The sequence below is a fragment of the Eublepharis macularius genome, chromosome 3 (genome assembly GCF_028583425.1).
Source record: "Eublepharis macularius isolate TG4126 chromosome 3, MPM_Emac_v1.0, whole genome shotgun sequence".
NCBI classification, from domain to species: domain Eukaryota; kingdom Metazoa; phylum Chordata; class Lepidosauria; order Squamata; family Eublepharidae; genus Eublepharis; species Eublepharis macularius.
The window spans coordinates 41,517,832-41,536,131 of NC_072792.1; the positions used below are offsets into that span (position 1 = coordinate 41,517,832).

The 18,300-nt window shown below is 40.7% G+C and overlaps 2 protein-coding genes across 6 annotated transcripts in view; one reads left to right on the forward strand and one right to left on the reverse strand.

Moving 5' to 3' along the window:
• Positions 1-14,434, forward strand: part of TPP2 (tripeptidyl peptidase 2) — a 48,003-nt gene extending 33,569 nt beyond the window's left edge. The window contains exons 22-30 of one of the 3 annotated variants that reach the window (XM_054973474.1): positions 572-816; positions 1,621-1,699; positions 4,529-4,567; positions 8,828-8,979; positions 9,117-9,213; positions 10,136-10,266; positions 12,015-12,222; positions 13,335-13,454; positions 13,702-14,434. In XM_054973474.1, the coding sequence (XP_054829449.1) occupies positions 572-816; positions 1,621-1,699; positions 4,529-4,567; positions 8,828-8,979; positions 9,117-9,213; positions 10,136-10,266; positions 12,015-12,222; positions 13,335-13,454; positions 13,702-13,791 (1,161 nt within the window). In that variant the 3' untranslated portion in view covers positions 13,792-14,434. Of the gene's footprint in view, positions 1-571; positions 817-1,620; positions 1,700-4,528; positions 4,568-8,827; positions 8,980-9,116; positions 9,214-10,135; positions 10,278-12,014; positions 12,223-13,334; positions 13,455-13,701 lie in introns of those variants that run through there. The other 2 variants (XM_054973475.1, XM_054973477.1) reach the window with 2 other exon arrangements.
• A 1,096-nt stretch (positions 14,435-15,530) lies between these two features.
• METTL21C (methyltransferase 21C, AARS1 lysine) overlaps positions 15,531-18,300 on the reverse strand; it is a 37,092-nt gene continuing 34,322 nt past the window's right edge. For all 3 annotated transcript variants that reach the window (XM_054973480.1, XM_054973479.1, XM_054973478.1), the window contains exons 4-5: positions 17,071-17,188; positions 15,531-16,117 (exon numbers count right to left, since the gene is read on the reverse strand). In XM_054973480.1, coding sequence (XP_054829455.1) covers positions 15,723-16,117; positions 17,071-17,188 — 513 coding nt within the window. In that variant the 3' untranslated portion in view covers positions 15,531-15,722. The remainder of the gene's footprint in view (positions 16,118-17,070; positions 17,189-18,300) is intronic.

The following is an 18,300-nucleotide window of genomic DNA, read 5'->3' on the forward strand; positions in this document are numbered from 1 at the left end:
CAAGAAAATCCAGGGTCACTGTGCAGAGGCAGACCATGGCAAACCACCTCTATTCATCTCTTGCCTTGAAAATCTTAAGGGGCTGTCATAAGTTGGCTGCGACTTGATGGCACTTTACACACACATGGGGTGATCTACAGGCTTTGGTGGAGCATGCAAAACTTTGGGGGCAAATGGGTGTTGGGGATTCTCTGCAGAAAGAGCGGCGAAAGAGGGGAACATGCCCCAGATTTAAAAGATAATTTAAAGCGCATTGGCTCTTTAAATTATCCTTTAAAGGGCTACTATATCAATCGGTGATAGTGGACGTGGCCTCCAGATGTCCCGACTTACTGCAGCAGGTTTTAAAATTTGAAAGTACAGATGCACTGTGGACCAGCCCCCTCTCCCATCATTGGGAATATCCAGGAGTTGCTTCCATATTATTATATATTACCAATTTTATGTTGGAAATATTTAGTTCTGTATCAGGTTGGTAGTATCTAGTTGCACACTTCTAACTAGAATGTTATGCTGGCTTTATAGAAAATGAAGATGGGTCTTTGCAATAATGAATAATTTCTTTCCTTAGTATTCTATGAAACTGGAGAAGGGAGATTATACCGTTCGGCTACAGATCCGTCATGAACAGAGCAGTGAATTGGATCGTATCAAAGACCTTCCATTTATTGTCACCCACAGACTATCTAGTGCCCTGAGTTTAGATATTTATGAAAACTACAGCCAGGCTCTCGTAGGGAAGAAGAAAACAAATAGTCTGTGTTTGCCACCAAAGCACAGCCAGCCTTTCTTTGTTACATCTTTACCAGATGACAAGTGAGTAGTATTTGTCCTGTGTTCTCAAAATTGTAACATATAAAAATTTTTAAATGTAAAACATTCTAAGCCTTCAAAAATCAGGCAATAAGAGTTCAGATTATCGGTTTTCCTATTTCTTAGCAGTGAGCCCCTCTCAGTCAAAAGATGACTGGTGCTTTTCCTATTGAAGAAGTTAGTCAAAGGAAAGTAGCCATCACCGATGGCCAACGGGGACATAAATTTATATTTGAGCAAAGAAAAATAGTTTGTCAGGGGGAGGGGGATATTCGGTTCTTCTCCCACACTGGAGACTCGTAGTGGCTTACTAACTAAAATATAATTCAGTACAAACATAAACAAAAGTTGTACCACTCGACAAGCTTCCGGTGCAGACATCAAACAGGTGATGAGGATGTCCTAGGCTGGTGCAGGTTCCACCAGCCTGACTCTCATGGGACCACAGGCTGTTCACGTACCTCTAGCAAAACCCCGACTTTCGGCATCTTGCAGAAAGGGAAGGTTAGTCCCTTCATTTGTCTCGGATGTTCTCAGTTCCTTCCTCTGCAAGAGCCTCTGGCTAAGCTTAATTTTAAAAGATGTCTTGAAGTAGTACTGACACTCTCGGAGACAGATACTTAAAAATGTATACAAGTGAAAGTTTAAATTTTGATTCTAGAGATCTAGAACTATAATGTGAAATGGCTGAATTGAAGGATGCATCAGTTTGTGTGTGTGACCTGTTTATACACTAACTGGTGAAATTGGCGTTGAACCTTAATAGCATCTAACTTCCTAATTGTTCTGTACTTTCCTGACCCTTAGAGTGCCTAAAGGAGCAGGCCCAGGATGTTACCTTGCAGGATCGCTGACGCTTTCAAAGACGGAAATGGGAAAGAAAGCGGTGAGTAAAACAACATGAAGGTCAAAGTTGTGGGTTTTCCACACACCCCCCCCAAATGGTCATTTGTGAAAGTTTTTGTCATATGTTAACCAAGATGTTAGGAGGATTTTTTTGTCTATACCTTTATAAGGCTAGTCTAGAGGCTAATGCAAGTAGTGTGCGGAGGATGGGGTTTTAAAGATATTTTAACCTTCAGATTCATTTGGAAGTCGCATTTTTAGTTTTTCTAGAACTTCCAACACTTTCTATTGCAGTAAAGTAACTGCTTGTACACTGTTGCAACGTGCTTGACACATGGCTTCTATTATTATCCAACTATATATTTTTTGCCCTTGTGTCTTTTTGTGTGTGCGCATTTTGCTTAAAAATATTTTGTGGGTCACCATGGCTTAGTGAAGGAGCAGACGGTCCGAAATGCAATCCCTGACATTTCCAGTTAAGAGGGTCAGATAGTAGGTGATGTGAAAGACCTTTACCTAAGACTCTGGAGAGCTGCTGCCAGCCTGAGAAGTCAATATTGACATTTATGTGTAAGCAAGAAGCTTCCAGTAAAACAATAAAAATTGCTCAGAACACACTTTGTTCTCATCTTTCTTGATACCATACTGGCATGACATCTCCTTTGCCATACATAATAGTAGAGGCTGTATAAACTGATCTGACATCCCTTAACAACATGTAGCAAATTAGGGAAATTATTTTTCTGTTCTGAATTTTCAACATTAAGAATGCAAACTATTAAACTCTGCCATTGAACAAATGAAACTCCGTTCTCTTCAACTGTATACAAAACCAGTTTAAGTGAACACAGGATATGCAGGAAATGTGCTTTCTGGATTTTGCCTAGCTCTTTTGGTTGTAAAGTACTTTTCATTTTTTCACTTCTACATTTTTGAAGTGATTTCCTCAGCTGTTCAGTTACTCTTCCAAAATCTATTAATGCTAAGCAAGGACAGGTAGTTATTTTTTTAAAGTCCTTAAAATCCCTTCATGCTTAAATTGTTGCCTAGGTCATCCAAATGATGCATGTATTATAGAAGGTTTGTAGGAATTATAGTTGAATTTCCACTGAAGTTTGCTTAAATATAACTTCCAGAAAACTCAGCAGCTTAGCAGTAACTTCAAAAAATCCATCTGCTATCCAGAAATTCTATTAACTTCATGCTGGTCTTCTCATTTGCTGTGCAAAAGGTCCAACCCCAATCTGTGTGCAGTGGGGAAAAAGTATCACAATATCCTTTATAAAGCACTGAATCACTTACCAACTCTGCTAGCCATCCGTCTAGCCACACAGAACAAAAATAATGACCAGGGTGACAGAACGGAGAAGGAAATAACGCCAGCAGTGACTGAAACAGGGTAGTGCTTTCCCCCACTCTCCCTTCCTGTGGAGTCCAATGCTGGTTTGTCATTGCCTTCACTATTTTAGGAATGTTTGCCTGTATGGATGGAAGTGGAATCTGATGACCACAACTGGTGGCAGATGCAGTAGCAAAATTGTTCAAAGCTCTTCATTTTCTCCAGGCTTCGGATGTTTTACTTGCCAGTGTTGGTTGCTTACTTCCCTTTTTGGTGCAATGCAGCCACTAGGTAAAATGGGTCAGAGTTCTAACATATTTTTAGAAAGGTACTAGCAAGGCCAGCATCAACAACCTTACTTAAAGCAAGGGATGATCCCCTGGAGTGAGGATGCAAATTGCTCTCAAACTTGCACTTAGGACAACCTATTTACATTTGAAGAGGTTTAACTTGCTGAATTTATTTAAACTTAAGAAGTGTGTGGCTTGCCTCGTCTTTGTGCCATTTTGGCTGCCAAAGACAAGTGAAAGATACCGTCAATACTGGTGGCTAACTCCGACCTGCTGCTTGTACAAAAAAGAAGCCACTTCTACTCGGTGTGGGGGGTGGGGGGGGGTTATTTCTAGAGACCCCCCCTCTTTCAGCTGCAGCCTTCCATGCTCCATCAAATTCATTTCCAAACATCCAGTTAGGAGGATAGGGCACCGCAGCAGGAAGAGAGAGGAAAGAAAACCCTATTTTTTCCCCTCAGCGGAGGAGGGTGTCCCCCCTCCCCCCATTCTGCAGGAGAGCTGAACCAGTGATCTTGCAGAGTTCTTCCATTTCCAATGAGAGGAGGATCCTCAGGATAAGCTCTGCTTGCTCCACAGAAGTAGCTCGCTCTGAGAGTAGAACTTGGTTCTTGGATCTCTCCCTCTGTTTTGTGTGCTAAAGCAATTATAGCCCCCGGTGTTGGGTATCAGATGACTGATTATGGGCAAGTCTATGGGTGTATATAGTGGCCCGGGGAAATCAGTGAACTCAGATTGGCTTGATACGCTTCAAGTGATGCTGTAGTATGTTTAAACACAGTTGTGTTGAGTATTGTCATACGGTGGTGCGCTCTTATGCCAATCAGAAGTGATTTCAGTGGACCTTAGAAGAAAGGAAAACTGGCATTTCAATTTAATGAATGTTAACTTGGGCAGAAAAAAACAGGAATAAGCTTCATTAATTACCTATAAAAATTAATGTTGCCACAGTAACTTAATGGTCATCATCTGTAAGTTAAGCAGTCAATTTAATGTTGTTCAGTTTGTGCCTTGAGTGACTAATATTTGCCCGTTTTCTTAAAAATAACCTCTGTGCATAGGGCCACATTATTTATATTTTTAAAAAGCTAAACTTTTTGCTTTCCAAGCATGCTTTGTTAAAAGTGAGACACTAAGATAAAAATCCCTTCATGGGGAAACAAGAACGTGAGAGAAGGAGGTGTCTCCATCCTATAGAGTTTGTGCGTGTTTTCTTACAGTGTGTTGTTCTAACTCCCAGGGGCAGTCTGCAGCAAAGCGACAAGGAAAGTTTAAAAAGGTACTGAATGTCAGTTTTTGCAAGATGTACTTAAGTCTCTCTCTTTTCTTTGCATATGACTTGAAAGTATTATACAGAAATATTTGTCTTCAGTTGTCTTTAAATACAGCTTGAACAGTGTTTTGCTCCTGAACCGTTCCTCTTAGAATAGTACAGTGTATTTGATTAAGCAGATTATCGTATGTCCTATACACATGAGCTGCTTTGTGTAGACTGGGCATGCAGAGAGGGAGAGCAGGCACGAGCTTGTTGGCCCTGCCTCCACATGATCACTAGTCCGTGAGCACAGTGCCGGTGTGTAAAGGGAGTGTCCGTGTGTATACTCTCTTCCCATGATCAGCAGCATTTGGAAAGCAGTGTCCTTTATCATGGATAGAGGACGCAGACTCTTCCTCCATGTGTTCACACCGTGTAGACAACCTGGTGATTATATAGGGCAGGACCAGTGTGCTTGTGCCCAGCTCTCCGTCTCCTCACACTCAGTCAGCATGCAGAGGGGTTGTGAGTAGAGGGCTATACTAATGTTTATACTAACACTTCACCCTGCAGATTCATATTCTCAAGAAAATTCCTATCGGGTACAAACTTTGATGGAGAAAAAAATCCTTCTCTTGTCTAGTTAGTACACCTTTGCTTTGCCTTTCCTCCAAAGAGCTCAGCGCAACATATGCAGCTCTCCCTTCCTCATTTTATTCTCACAATGGTCCTGTGTTAAGTGAGGTAGAGAGAAAGAGACTAGCCCAAAGTCACCCAGTGAGCTTCATGGCAAAGCGGAGAGATTAGAGCCCCGTCTCCCAGAAAATAGAGCATCACTCTGACCACTACAGCGCACCAACCTTCGCTCCTTCTGCTTAATTTTCTGGGAATAGATCTAAGAAAAGGCAAGTAACACTGAGACAGTTTCTGTTTGAAAGCTCTGCTGTGTTGGTAGCATAGTGAATGAAAATTCATAGTGTAGTAAATTCATAGTGAATGAATTTCTGCTACCCCATCCTCTTTATGGAGAAAGCCCTATTTTCATAAGTCCTCTTCCCAGCAGTTTTGTTAAAAACTAGAAATGCTAATAAGCTTCATTGAAACGGAGAGCACAAAATACAGGCTGAACACTTCCATTTTCTTTGGCCACCTCCGTCAATGCAATCTTCAGTAATGGTTGGATGTCAATAAAAGTATAAGTGCTAACACAATCAAAGCCTTTACATTATTGCTTGGGTTAACTGAACCAGTGAAGAGAATACTGTCATACACAAAAGAACATGGAGTTAGCTCAGTTTACTGCATTTATTTCTGTGATCATTTAAAAATGTTTCCATCTCAGAATCCCATTCTGCATTATGGAACTAACAGGTGTACATCTTTGAAGCCTGTAAGATTTTCAGAGAGAGAACGTATACAAAGCATTTTTCACACCTGGTGTTTACATTTACCGTCCCTGACAAAATGTGCAGGTCTCACTCACCCTATGACTAGGTTCAGTTATGACCACCAAGAAGACAGGTTGATAGAACATCTTGCAAATGGTTTGTAGGCATTGCATTTAAAAGATGTATCTATTGGCTTTCTTTATACCACTGGAATTCTATTTGGAGAGAAATGTGGAGTCTTCTCAGGAAGCGCTTCATTAGAAAGTGGGAGGAAAAACAGTTTCCACCCACTGCATTGTGACATGTGATGATATCAGTTGTGTGATATTAACTAAGGTGACGGTAAAGTTCAAAAAGGTTAGGATGGAAGAAATAGAGGCTGATTATCTGTCTTGAGGTAGCAGGCAGCAAACTTGCTCAACCTCTAGTCATCATGAACTGGACAAGAGTCAATGTGAATGACATTAGAACTAATCATATCGTTGACTCTTGTGCAGTTCAATAGAACTAATCATATTGTGATAGTCAGTCTATGTTCTGTTGTAGGATTCAGTGGGGCCCGGTAATCTTCCCCCTCACAGTGATGGCAGTGTTGTTGGTAGTGGTAAGACTAACAGGAATAGTTTTAACTGCTTAGCATTTTGTGGTTAAGATTACTATTCTCAGGTGTAGTGTGCTAGGTGCTCCGTTGTTGAGGCTTGTGTGTTCCCGTCTTCTAATTCTAAATTTATTTAATTTAAAACGACCTTGCGTGGTCCTCCAAGTGGAGTCTTGGGACCAGATTCCTACAAACCAGAGTGGAAAAACTTGGGTTCATTGTGGGGCGAAGGGCATGCTTTCATGAGAATTCTGTTTAATCATCAGTTCAGATGTGGAGTTCATTAGGAAACAGGACTAAACTAGATGTGAAGATGGTTAGGATTTCTGATAGTGTGAGTGGTTTGTGTGCGTTGATTGGGATTTGTTTTTATTTATCCCCACATGCCTGCTCCGTTGGGATGGAGAGATGGGTGCAAATACTGTACCTGTCTCTCGTCCTCCACAAAGCTATTTACAGCTATAGTGGAGATGGAATTTATATCAGGGATGCTGCATGGAAGGAAAGGATTGATCCACCCCTCTTCTCCAACATTACTTTTCTGTTCTTCTAAGTAGCCACATTGCAGTGATTTTCACCAATGAGTAGCAATAAGGTGGGAAATCATAATCATAGAGCCATCCTTAGGCACTTAGACAAAGAAGCTGCTGCTCACCAGGACCCTGGGGTCTGTGTGGGGCACGCAGCCAAGGTGAATGAGTGGCTTGGGGCTAAAAGTGTGTCAGCCCTGATCCCCACGATAGCAGATGCATGCAGAGCTCACCACCCAGGTGATGGGAAAGCCCTACCTGTCCGTGTCTGGTTAATAGAAAATGAGAGATATCATGGGTGGGAGAGACAACAAAGTATGGGAAAACACTAGTACATATTTGAAGCTGTGTACAAGTGATCGCCAAAATTAAGTGTTAATGCATTTCTTCGTTAGCACTACATCTAAGTGGGTTGCTATTCTTGGTTGAGTAGAAAGACATTGGTATGACATTATCTCTTGCCTCCTGAATGAGTGGGCAAATAATTTCAGGAAGTGTATTCTCTTAAAACTGGGTCTGGCTCATACTGACCTTGATTTACAAAACTTCCTGTGGAACAATTTGAAATCCATTCCTCTAACTGTATGTGGACTCTGCCATAGAAGAGGTTTTAATCAATGCCTGTAACGAGCATAATTCCACACACAGGAAAGCAGGCTAAGATGGTAGCAAGTTCATCAACCTTGTAGTAGTGTTCTGGCTTGCCAAATATTGAGAAGGTTGTAGAACCTAGATTATTTTTTATCCTTTCTGCACTTGTAAAAAGTACTAATGAATATTGGTAAGGATAGTGTTTTTTTTTTTTAAAGGATTGTTGTTTATGGTACTGATGATTTGCACGAGTGTTTCTTTGGCTCCAAATATGCTGGAGGTATAAATAAAAGCAAACTAATAATAAATACTTGCTATCTAAACTGTGTAAGTAGCACAAGGCTCTCCAATCTTATTTATTTTATGTATTCACTTCATTTATACCCCGCCTTTCTGCCCAATGGGGACCCAAAGTGTTGTTGTGAATTCTTGCATTTACCCGTTTTGGTGAATTCACATGCTTCAGATATGCAGGGTTTCATTTGCCTCGTTCATTTTGTGATAGGTTGAGACCTACTTTTAATGCTTGTTTTTTTAAAAAAAAAAATTGAAGGCAAGGACACATAGAACAACTCTTCCTTTCATTGTAGAATAATATGGAGTGCAAAGATGCACCAAGTTAAGGGGGAGAATTATGATTATTTAGATTTCTTTAGGGGTCAGTTATGAACCCAAAAGCAAAAAGCATATTTTATACTATTGACTTTTAGTAAGGACAGGATTTTATTATGGACTGCTAACTCCCCTTCCTATCCAGTCATGTGAACAAAATGCTACTGTATTGATGCTGTAGGTATTTGTTTTAATTTTTGCTTTTTTCATTGGTTCTTTCTACAGTTTCTTTAACAATAGACCTGGGGTGGGGGTGCATGATCCACAAATCCAGTATAAAAGAGTGTATTTTAAACTACCTTTGGCCTTCTGAATTCCCTGGTAAACATTTCACACAAGTCTACAGACTGGTTACAAGTCTTACTTGGTCATAATTTTGAATCCCTGGATGAATGAATATATTTACTCAGACTGTCCTTGGCTGCAAAAACTAATCTTTTCTTCCTGCAGATATTGCAAGCTGTTACGTAGATAGCAACTCCCTTTCCCTACTTTAGGATATGTACATTGTGATAGAATGCTGCTGTGGGTGTTGACCAAGCGTCTGTCCTTTTTCCTCTCCTAGGATGTAGTTTCAGTTCATTATCATCTGATCCCATCGCCAGTAAAAAGTAAGAATGGCAACAAAGAAAAGGAGAAGGAGCCCGAAAAAGAAAAAGATGCAAAGGATGAATTTGCTGAAGCGTTAAGGGACCTGAAGATTCAGTGGATGACTAAGTACGCTCGTGCAGTTCCTTTGCTGTCAGATCACATCCTTCACAGAATAAACAACTACGTTAATGCAATTTATATCCCATAGTCCCCCATCCCAAAATTGGTCAGTCAGCATTTTCACCATCACTCTTCTTCTCTAGGCTTGATACCAGTGATATGTATAATGAATTGAAAGAGGCCTTTCCTAATCATCTTCCTCTGTATGTTGCAAGACTTCATCAATTAGACTCTGAAAAGGTGAGATCCCGTTCTTTTTAAAAGCGGACTTGTAGAGTTAAGTCAGCCAAACAGCTGGATTCGAAAAATAACTCTAATACTTGGACTTCATTGCCTTGAACTTTGTTCTCTCTGCAGTCTAGCCTTTTTATTTCTTCCCTTACAATCCTGTAACTTGATGGTTTGATTGCTAGATTTCAAACTTTGTGTATTGAGTTCATCAAGGTTTAACTGATCAGAGCCACAAAGCTTCACTTGTTATGTATGAACGGTGCTGGTTGCGTTCCCTCAGCAGTCCTCAGTTGATGCTGTTGTTGGCAAAAGGTCTAAAGTTATGCATGATACCAGTAACCCCATGGTTTATAGTGTACATCCTCCAGCGCACAAATTTGGTAGTTGCCTGTATTGCAGCTTCGTTAAGGGGATTTTTTCATTTCTGGTTTCTGTGCTCAGGTTGCAAGACACCTGTGTTTCTCTTAGCTTAGTGCTCTTCCCCTTAGTTTCAAATCTTAGCTGATTCCATTTGAAGGATTTGCAGTTGTGGAACACAAGAGTAATAAGATACGTTAAACAGTTGTGAAAATGTCCTCGACTTTTCCTCCGTTATTGCTGAAAATCTAGCAATAACTTACCAGTATTTTCTTGAACATCTGGGACATTGCAACGGATGCTTCAGCTAGCAGGCCAGTGTGCAAAATACAAGCTGTTCTTCTTGAAGGAATTTGATGGATGACTGTGCATTTCCCAGTATTGTGGGGCATAAATGCTGATTTGGGTGCTGCCAAAAGGTGAGCATGGCAGGCATCAAACTGAAAATTGATTTGCTGTCTTCTCAGAGAACCTTCTCAAGGCAGCTGTTTTATGTATTATGTCTTCTGTTACATGAACGTTCCTTTCCATGTATGTGGCGAGACTTTCATGTTAACTTTCTTGTTTCAATTAGGAACGAATGAAGAGACTGCCTGAAATTATTGAGGCTGCCAATACAGTTATTTCGCATATTGATCAAACAGCACTTGCAATTTATCTTGCTATGAAGACTGATCCCAGGCCTGATGCTGCTACTATAAAAAAGTACCTAACCAGTAAATACTTTTTTTTCCTCGCATCTTATTTCTGCAGTCTGCATTGACTACACTCCTCTTGTGCCTCTAGAGTTCTTAAAGCAATTTTGCTTTCAAGGCTGTTCATTACAGTAGGCCTTAAACACATTTAATTTGGTGTGGATTACTTCGGAGTTGCTTCTCAGGCAGGAATGGTTGCAGGCTGGGGATGTATTCACATGATTTGTAATGATGTATGACATTAGGCAGATCTTCTGAAGGTTTTTTCCCCCATTTTTTGTTGTTTTTTGTTGTTTTCATGCTTACTGAAATTGAAACATTCAGAATAATTAGTGGGAAAGTGAGATTAACACAGAAGCTATTTCATTAGGAATGAAGTTGGCATTCTAGTGGGAAAAAACCCAACCTGACCCCAGAAAAAGAGCCAGCATTTCAGTCAGCAGTCCCCCTGAGCTGCTCTGTCAATCATGACATAACAGCATTCAGCATTCTCCAAGTCAGAACATGGCACGTGGATGCACTCCCTGTGCTCTCACCGCCCAGCAATCACGTCTTCGTTGACGAGGGCTGCTGCCCCTGAGGGTAAAATCTGATTTAATGTTTGGAGAAACTTTGTAATTGTAAGACCAGTTGAACAGTGGAATGAATAAGGTGAAGCTAGACGGCTGCCCATTGGGAATTCTCCGGCTTTGGATTTCCCTGCAGCAAACAGGGAGTTGGAGTAGGATGGCCTCGACAATGCTTCCAAGTCTGACTCTCTGTCTCTGATCAGTCTCCTTGGAGATACTCGCTGGAGAAATATTGTTGAAGCCAGGAAATTCTTAGAATGAATGGGGTTGCTTTGGTAGTTACTAAATCGTCTCGGGGAGATTTCTCCCCAAAGGGCCCATCATTTGTTAACAGAGCAACTGCTGTAAGGTTGAAAAATTCTTGTACTGAGCAGTGCTGCTCCCCCTGCCTTTCAGTGTTGTCCATCCCAGTTTCTGCAGACTAGCTTTGACATCCTAGTCATTCCCAGTGGTGAAGGCTCCCAAATGTGCCTTACAGGGAAATCTAGAGTAAGGGCAGTGAGCCTAAGATTGTCTTTTGGCTAACTCTTGCAGTCATCAATAAGGACAACTTCAGAGGAAAAAGCACTTCAGAGTAAGCCCAGAGTGGAGATTCTGAAATGCCGTTATTAATAGTGCGTGTTCTCAGATTCCAGGAAGAACCACTGTATCATGCATTTCCCTGGGCTATACAGCATAGTGAAGGGAGTAGAGCAGTTATTTTATCACTGAATGCCCACGGCCTCCCTTATCTGTTAAGTAGCCTGCATGTTTTTGAAAAATAAAGCCATTAAAAGGAGAGGTGGGTGTGTACATTTCTTACTCTGAATTCTAGGTGGAACTGTTTACTATTCCATCTGAAGTTTGATAGAAGAATAGCATGTTCTAAAACAGTGAGAAGTAGATTCAGTTTGTGCTCACTAGAAACTGTGCTGTGTATTTTGGTTCCTTCCAGTTAAAGAGAGAGGTTTTTTTTTTTTTAACTTTTCCAATATCAGTGTCCGTTTAGACTGAAGTTGAGGGGGGGACGTGTTGTGTGTGTTTGGGGGAATGTTTAATATACCTGTCAGTTACCTCAACTGTTTGGGCGTAACGGAGGGAAGCTGTCTTCATTTAAAGGCTAGTGCGAGTTTGTGAATTTTAAGCCCGCTGACCGCAAATGAGTCTGTTGCCGTGTAAATGCAGTGGTTCTTTTCTGTTTCCCGCTTAGCGAGATGGACAAGCAGAAATCTACATTAGTAGATGCACTGTGTCGGAAAGGAAGTGCATTGGCTGACCAGCTTCTGCAGTTGCAGGCCCAAGAAGGGGCAGTGTCGAGCGATACAGAAAGTAAGGACGACATCCAGGAGAGCTGCTTGGATGCTCTGACAGAAACCTTTTGGGAAACATCAAAATGGACAGATTTATCCGACTCCAAGGTAAAGGGGCGCCATGGGAGGAATCAGAATTACAGATTTATACAGTTGAGACGAATGATCTTCCATATGCTGTTCTTGCAAAACCCATTTGCATGTGGTCTAAATGACCAGTAATTTGCAGCTAATCCGTGTATTGTAGCATCCCGCAAGAGAAGATGGCTAAAAGAGTCATTATAATATTTCATAACATGTAGTGTAGTTTGAGGTTGCTCTTGGTTTGGAAAAAAAAATCTCCCTACTGTGCCTCTGCTTGCATTTTTTCTATGATTGAAGCCTTTTTAGTTATTCTGAATTTGCACTGTCAACACAGACAGCATGTTATATGTTGACAGAAGCAAATCCCTGACTGACACAGAATCTGCCTGTTTTCTCTGCTTCCATGTTTGTTTTTGGGAACATTTTCACTGCACTGGACAAGGAGAGTACATGAATGGTATTGTGCCAAATCGTGGTTGCTTTAGTGGAAACTGTAAACATGGGAAGAGGTGAAAGTTGAATCGCAGGACAGCAAAATTTAAAAGTAAAACAAAAATGTATGTGTCCAGGATGCCACATGTCTATAATTGTATCATGATCTGAAACACTAGCTTACGCAAGCGAATTTTTACTACTTATAGATAGTGAAAGCATACAGCAAAATATGTAATTGAAGGTCTGACTTGGAGCCTATGACCAAGTACAATGCATTTTAGTCTCTGCAGTGGAATGCACCAACACTCCATTTGTGCAAAACCACACAAAAAATATGCATTGAGTGTTTAAACACATTATTATTCTTTCTCCCTCCTCCCTTGTTCCACTGGGCACCCAGCCTGATTAAAAGTTATGGAGAACTCGGAAGCTTGCATAGTGTTGAGATGTTAGTTGGTTGTAAATAACAGTATTGTCCAGCATTTTAGCTTTTGAATTTTTATACAGACCATTGTAGCTGTCTACAGTGTTTAACATAAGACAAGAGAGTCTTAAGAGCTACATGAAACATTGTGAGACCCACAATCTTGTGCTTCCAATTCTTCCACATCTTGTATAATATCTGAAGAAGAACTTAGGCATATTAATTTTGCAGGACTTGGATTCAGCTTGTGAAGCCTTTTATTTTACACACTTTCTAGGTTTTGCCTTTTGCCTATAAACATGCGCTAGTAAATAAAATGTATGGGAGGGGCCTCAAATTTGCAACAAAACTTGCTGAAGAGAAATCAACCAAAGAGAACCTGAAGAACTGTATCCAGGTAAGCCGTGATCATTATATCCTCTAAAATAAAGCTACGTGAAAATTTCACTTGCATTTTAGGAACTATAAAACCATACTATACTTACTAGTTTAGAGCCCCAGTAAATTAGACGGGTGTGTTTAATATTACTAGCTTCTGGTGTGGTGTTAGAATCCCATAAAACCATGAAAACCAACCTCTCTGTAGAGAAAATAGTACATCTCAAAATGAAAGAACTTTAATATTTTTTTCCTTTTTTCTTCAGCTAATGAAGTTGCTTGGATGGACTCACTGTGCATCGTTTTCTGAAAATTGGCTTCCTGTCATGTATCCACCTGATTATTGTGTGTTTTGAAATACCTGCAGTTGTAAATTTGAGGTGCTCATATAGACCGGATATAAAGATATATGGTGATCTTACTGGAATGCATGTTTTCATCCATTATTGAATGCTTAAATTGTGTGTATTAATCAAAGGACAAGGGATTGCAGTATCTGTGTGCGCAGTCTAATGAAATCTTTGTGGGGTTATGCTAGAACTGAAAACACAACAACCAAAACCTCTTGCGTACATCACATTGCTGGCAATGGATGTTTTAGTAAGGCCAGCACAAAGGATTAGGAAATGAAGAGTTTCTTGCATGTGTATGTGATTCTTAAGTGTTTATATTTTTAACCACAAGCCTGTACAAGCTGTTATTTTTACAATGAGCTGTGGGGTTTTAACATGTTTAAGCATAAATTTTCAATTGTATGAAGGCCTTAAAAAAGCTACATCAACAGTAGCTAAAACCTTATTTATTAGACTTAATTGTAATGAAACTTATCATTTGCAAAAGTTTACAATTTGAATTTTTTAAAAACTTTCAAATTCACAAGAAGTGTATTCTCAATTGCTAATGCAAAGGTGCTCTTGAATATCTTCAAGTTGGAGATATACTCAAATATATCCATGTGAGGCAGTGTCAGGATAAACTGATACATGTATAAAGTGTCAAACAGTTAACACTTAATCAGGTATTGTAAACTTATACATATATATATGTTTAATAATGTTTGGAAAAATGTAAAACTGCAGAATAAATGTGCAAATTTCAAGATCAAAAACTTTCACTCTCATATTTCATTTTTTAAAAATTGTTTTAAAATAAAACAAACAAAACAGACCTGTCCTGATTTTTCAGAATACATATGCGAGGCATTAGGAATTAATTGATAATTTTATAGCAAATGAGGTGGGGGGAGTGAGTCTGGAGAGAGTTTTTTCCTCTCCCTGTCTTCCATAGCTACCCAAAACACTGCTTCTGAGCATTGGGGGTGGGGTGACCTAGGAGAACAGCATAGAATAAAGAACGGGAGGTAGCTAGTCAAGTGGGAAGTTCTCTTGGAGATTGTGGAAACCTCTCCCCTCTTGTTTGAGAACACAGAGGACAGTGGTGGATTCAGCCCTGTTATCTAATACCATATTTCACTTCACGGAGGTCAAGTAAAAATGTTTCCAGCAGTGTTGCAAATAGTGGTCACAGCATATATTTTATATACCATACTGGTTAATGTTAACTAATTAGTTATGACTTGAAACGTGAGAGGTCACTGATGTAGGATATTAGTCTGTTTCTCACATGTACATCCTACTTTCAACACTCCTGAGTAAATATTTACTATTCACTTCAACAGAAACAGATTGGTTATTTGGTAGTAACTACAGAATAGTAATACCCATTATCTGCAGTTGGCTTGTTCTTGTATTTTGGAAATATGACACACACACACACACACACAGGTTTTGGCAGTCCCGACTTCTCTATACTTCAGCGAGTTTGGATTAATGCCTTTGTGCCATCATATGGACCATTATATAGAGTAAAAGTGGTCCCCCTCCCTTTCAGTCTTTCTTAAGCAACAATGGATGGTGAATGCTAGTTCAGTCCAACAATTTGATGAATATCCCAGCAATGTCCGTAATGAAAGGATGGAATTGGGTAAAGTGCATGCTTGCAAATTGTCGTGGAAAAATTGCATCCACAAGGGAAAACACTGCTAGCATCTGTTCGCTTTGTACCCAGCCCATTCCAAAAACACAGAAAGTCACAATTAAGTATTCTATGTTTATGTAAATGGTTGCAAATGGCCAATTGCCTCCTCGTTCCTTCAGGTCAGGAAATAGAGCTTCAGCGCCTCACTCCCTATCCCCCCTTGTGGATTAGGCCATAGTAAAGCAAAGAAGTTACTGTAAATTTTAAATTGCAGAACACTGAATTAAGGTTCTGGTATACCTTCCCATTTTTAATTTTCTCGCATTGTACCTTTGAACAATTTGACATTTGACTCTGGAAATTCTGCTAGTTGTGTGATATTGAATATGTTGCCGAGTTTGTCCAAAAAATCATAATCTGTGCTGAATCTGAATTTGTTTGCCCATAGCAAGCTTGTCCCTGGCTGACACAAGTAGCTTATTGTGTCTAACAGTTGATCCAGAGCAGTGTGGTGATACACAACATCAGTAGCCACAATGAAATCATAATGGTGGGTTCGCTTGGGGAAGTCTTCACTGAGGTTTTCCCCCCACGTCAGCTCTCTTACTTCAGGCTTGTGAATATTCATACCCCGTGTGTTTTTTGTAATGTTGAATTCCAGATTTTCAAGGACCTCAGGCAAATCAGTAGCTGTGACAAATGCACCTGAAAGAGAATGGAACTGTTCACAGCACGGATCTGATTTAATAAAGCGCACCCTGCTTTTCAAGCTGTGGGTCTCCGTTAGTGTATCAGAGTAATAATACTTGCTTGACCACTGCAGGAGCGAGCCACTCATATAGTATTAGTCCTTAAATGAGTATATGCCATAGCCTCTGGATAAGAATTCTACAGAACACCCCTCGGCTGAGTGAAATTAAGTAGCGTCATCCACATGTCCACTTGGTCCACATGTGAATTTGCACCTTCGAATGACAACTTCCTACAGGTCGAGGCTCCTGGGATTTCAGTTTCAAAGATTTTATTTTAAGGGTAACAATTTAGGATCTTGCTAGGCAGACTCCTACAGCTTAAGTAGATGCAGGCGTTGTGAATTTCAGTTTTCGATGGCATAATTAACATAACTCTCTGGGGTGTAAAAGCCTGCGTTAGGTAATTTTATAGCACTTACTATGGTCACTGAGAGATGAAAAAGGTATCAAAGTACAAAATACAGACTTGCAGGAAAATGAAGACTAAGTCAATTTAGCCAGGTAAAGCTGTAAAAATAGGAAGAGAAAGAACCAATCTTAATGCCGCGTTTGAGACTTGTGCAGCTATTACTTGTAAGGGCTCTGGCTTCAGGTGACAGAAACCAGCTCTCTCCAGCTACTGACTCAGCCACTGAGGTGTAACAGTGTCTCACGTCATTTCAGTTGCTGAGATCCTTAAGCTGTCAGCATCGGCATGCATTGCCTAAAATCAGTGATCTGCGTTAACGGGAAGGGATAAAGAGAAGCAGAGAGGGGAAACTGAATATTTATGTAGAGGAATATTGCATGCAGATACAGAGAATACGGAAGTGTGTAAGTGAACAGAAGTGTGAGAGAAGGAATGGACACAGCAGGGTACTACATGCAGCCTCAAAACCAGAATACTGATTTAAGGTTATCACCAACCTAATATACTTGCCACTATGGACACCAGGCCTGTCCCAGCTCCAAGTTCTATCAGTTTTTTATCTTTGAGGATGATTTCTTGTTGATCTGATTCCAGGTACTGGCACAGAGCAAGAGCCTAAGATGATAAATGCCTGTTTTAGTAATACAGTTTTAAAAATCTAGCCGTACCGTACATGGCGTGCGGTGAATGCACCGGTTTTCATATGCAGCATTACTGGCAGTACTTTTTTGGCTCTGAGTGTAAATTGAGCAAATTATTGAGGAATGCAAGATGCCCGCCACTTACGATGGATCTATTTAAGTCTTGTTAGAAATTGAACTTCCTTTTTGTACTCATCCTGTCATGAACTAGCAGCATACTATGATATAGAAAAAGGCCATTGGCTTGCTTTTACTCAAAACCATCCCCCCCGCCCCGCAAAAAAAAAAGCGGGGATCAGAATAGCCATGTTTCAACTGATGAAGCTACAGAAGTGAGTCGCCAGGAAATTTATACTGATTTCTGGAATTTCATTGCCTAGTTTCCCTTCTGTGCAGACACCCACTGCTGAGATTGAGGCTTCTGAATCTGTCTCCATTGCTTTCAGTAATGTTAGTGCCACTCTTACGAAATTTTATTTTAGAACGTTTGGAGAGGGTTGTATTAAAAACGTGGAAGAGGAATTGTGTTTCGAGGAGACAGTGGTCCCATCGTCCGTCCGTCTTGCCTAAAGAGCCATCTTTGGCCTATGTGTGCCTTGTAATATGTGCCTTGCACTGTATGTGAATCTGCCTTGCCAGCTTGTGCTAATTTTCGCTGATGCAGGCTTTTGACCTTGTGCTGGTACTTCCCCTGTCCCATTCACGGTGCAGACAGGGGTGTAAATTAGGCACCTGGCCCAAGGGTGTGGGGATTACTTGATTAAGGGAGGCCTGGGCAATCAGACCTTGAACCGGTGCCAAGTGCTCAGACGGCCTCAGACAAAACGCCTTGACCCGGACAGCATTCTGTGGCCTTGGAGCTCTTCCTTTCCTTTGATTAATCACCCTTCCCTTTAATCATCTCTCGGCTAGGGAGGTTGATGAGGCTAGGTGGGTTTATGTATATAAATCCAAGGGAGAGACAGCCCAAGCAGAGCCTCGACATGGACTCCGCTGCAGCAAGTGCTGTACAAAGCTGGGCCGAAGGAGTTCACTCTTTGCTGTTCGGGGCTCCCAGCACCTTGACAGAGTGCAGTGCATTCGGTG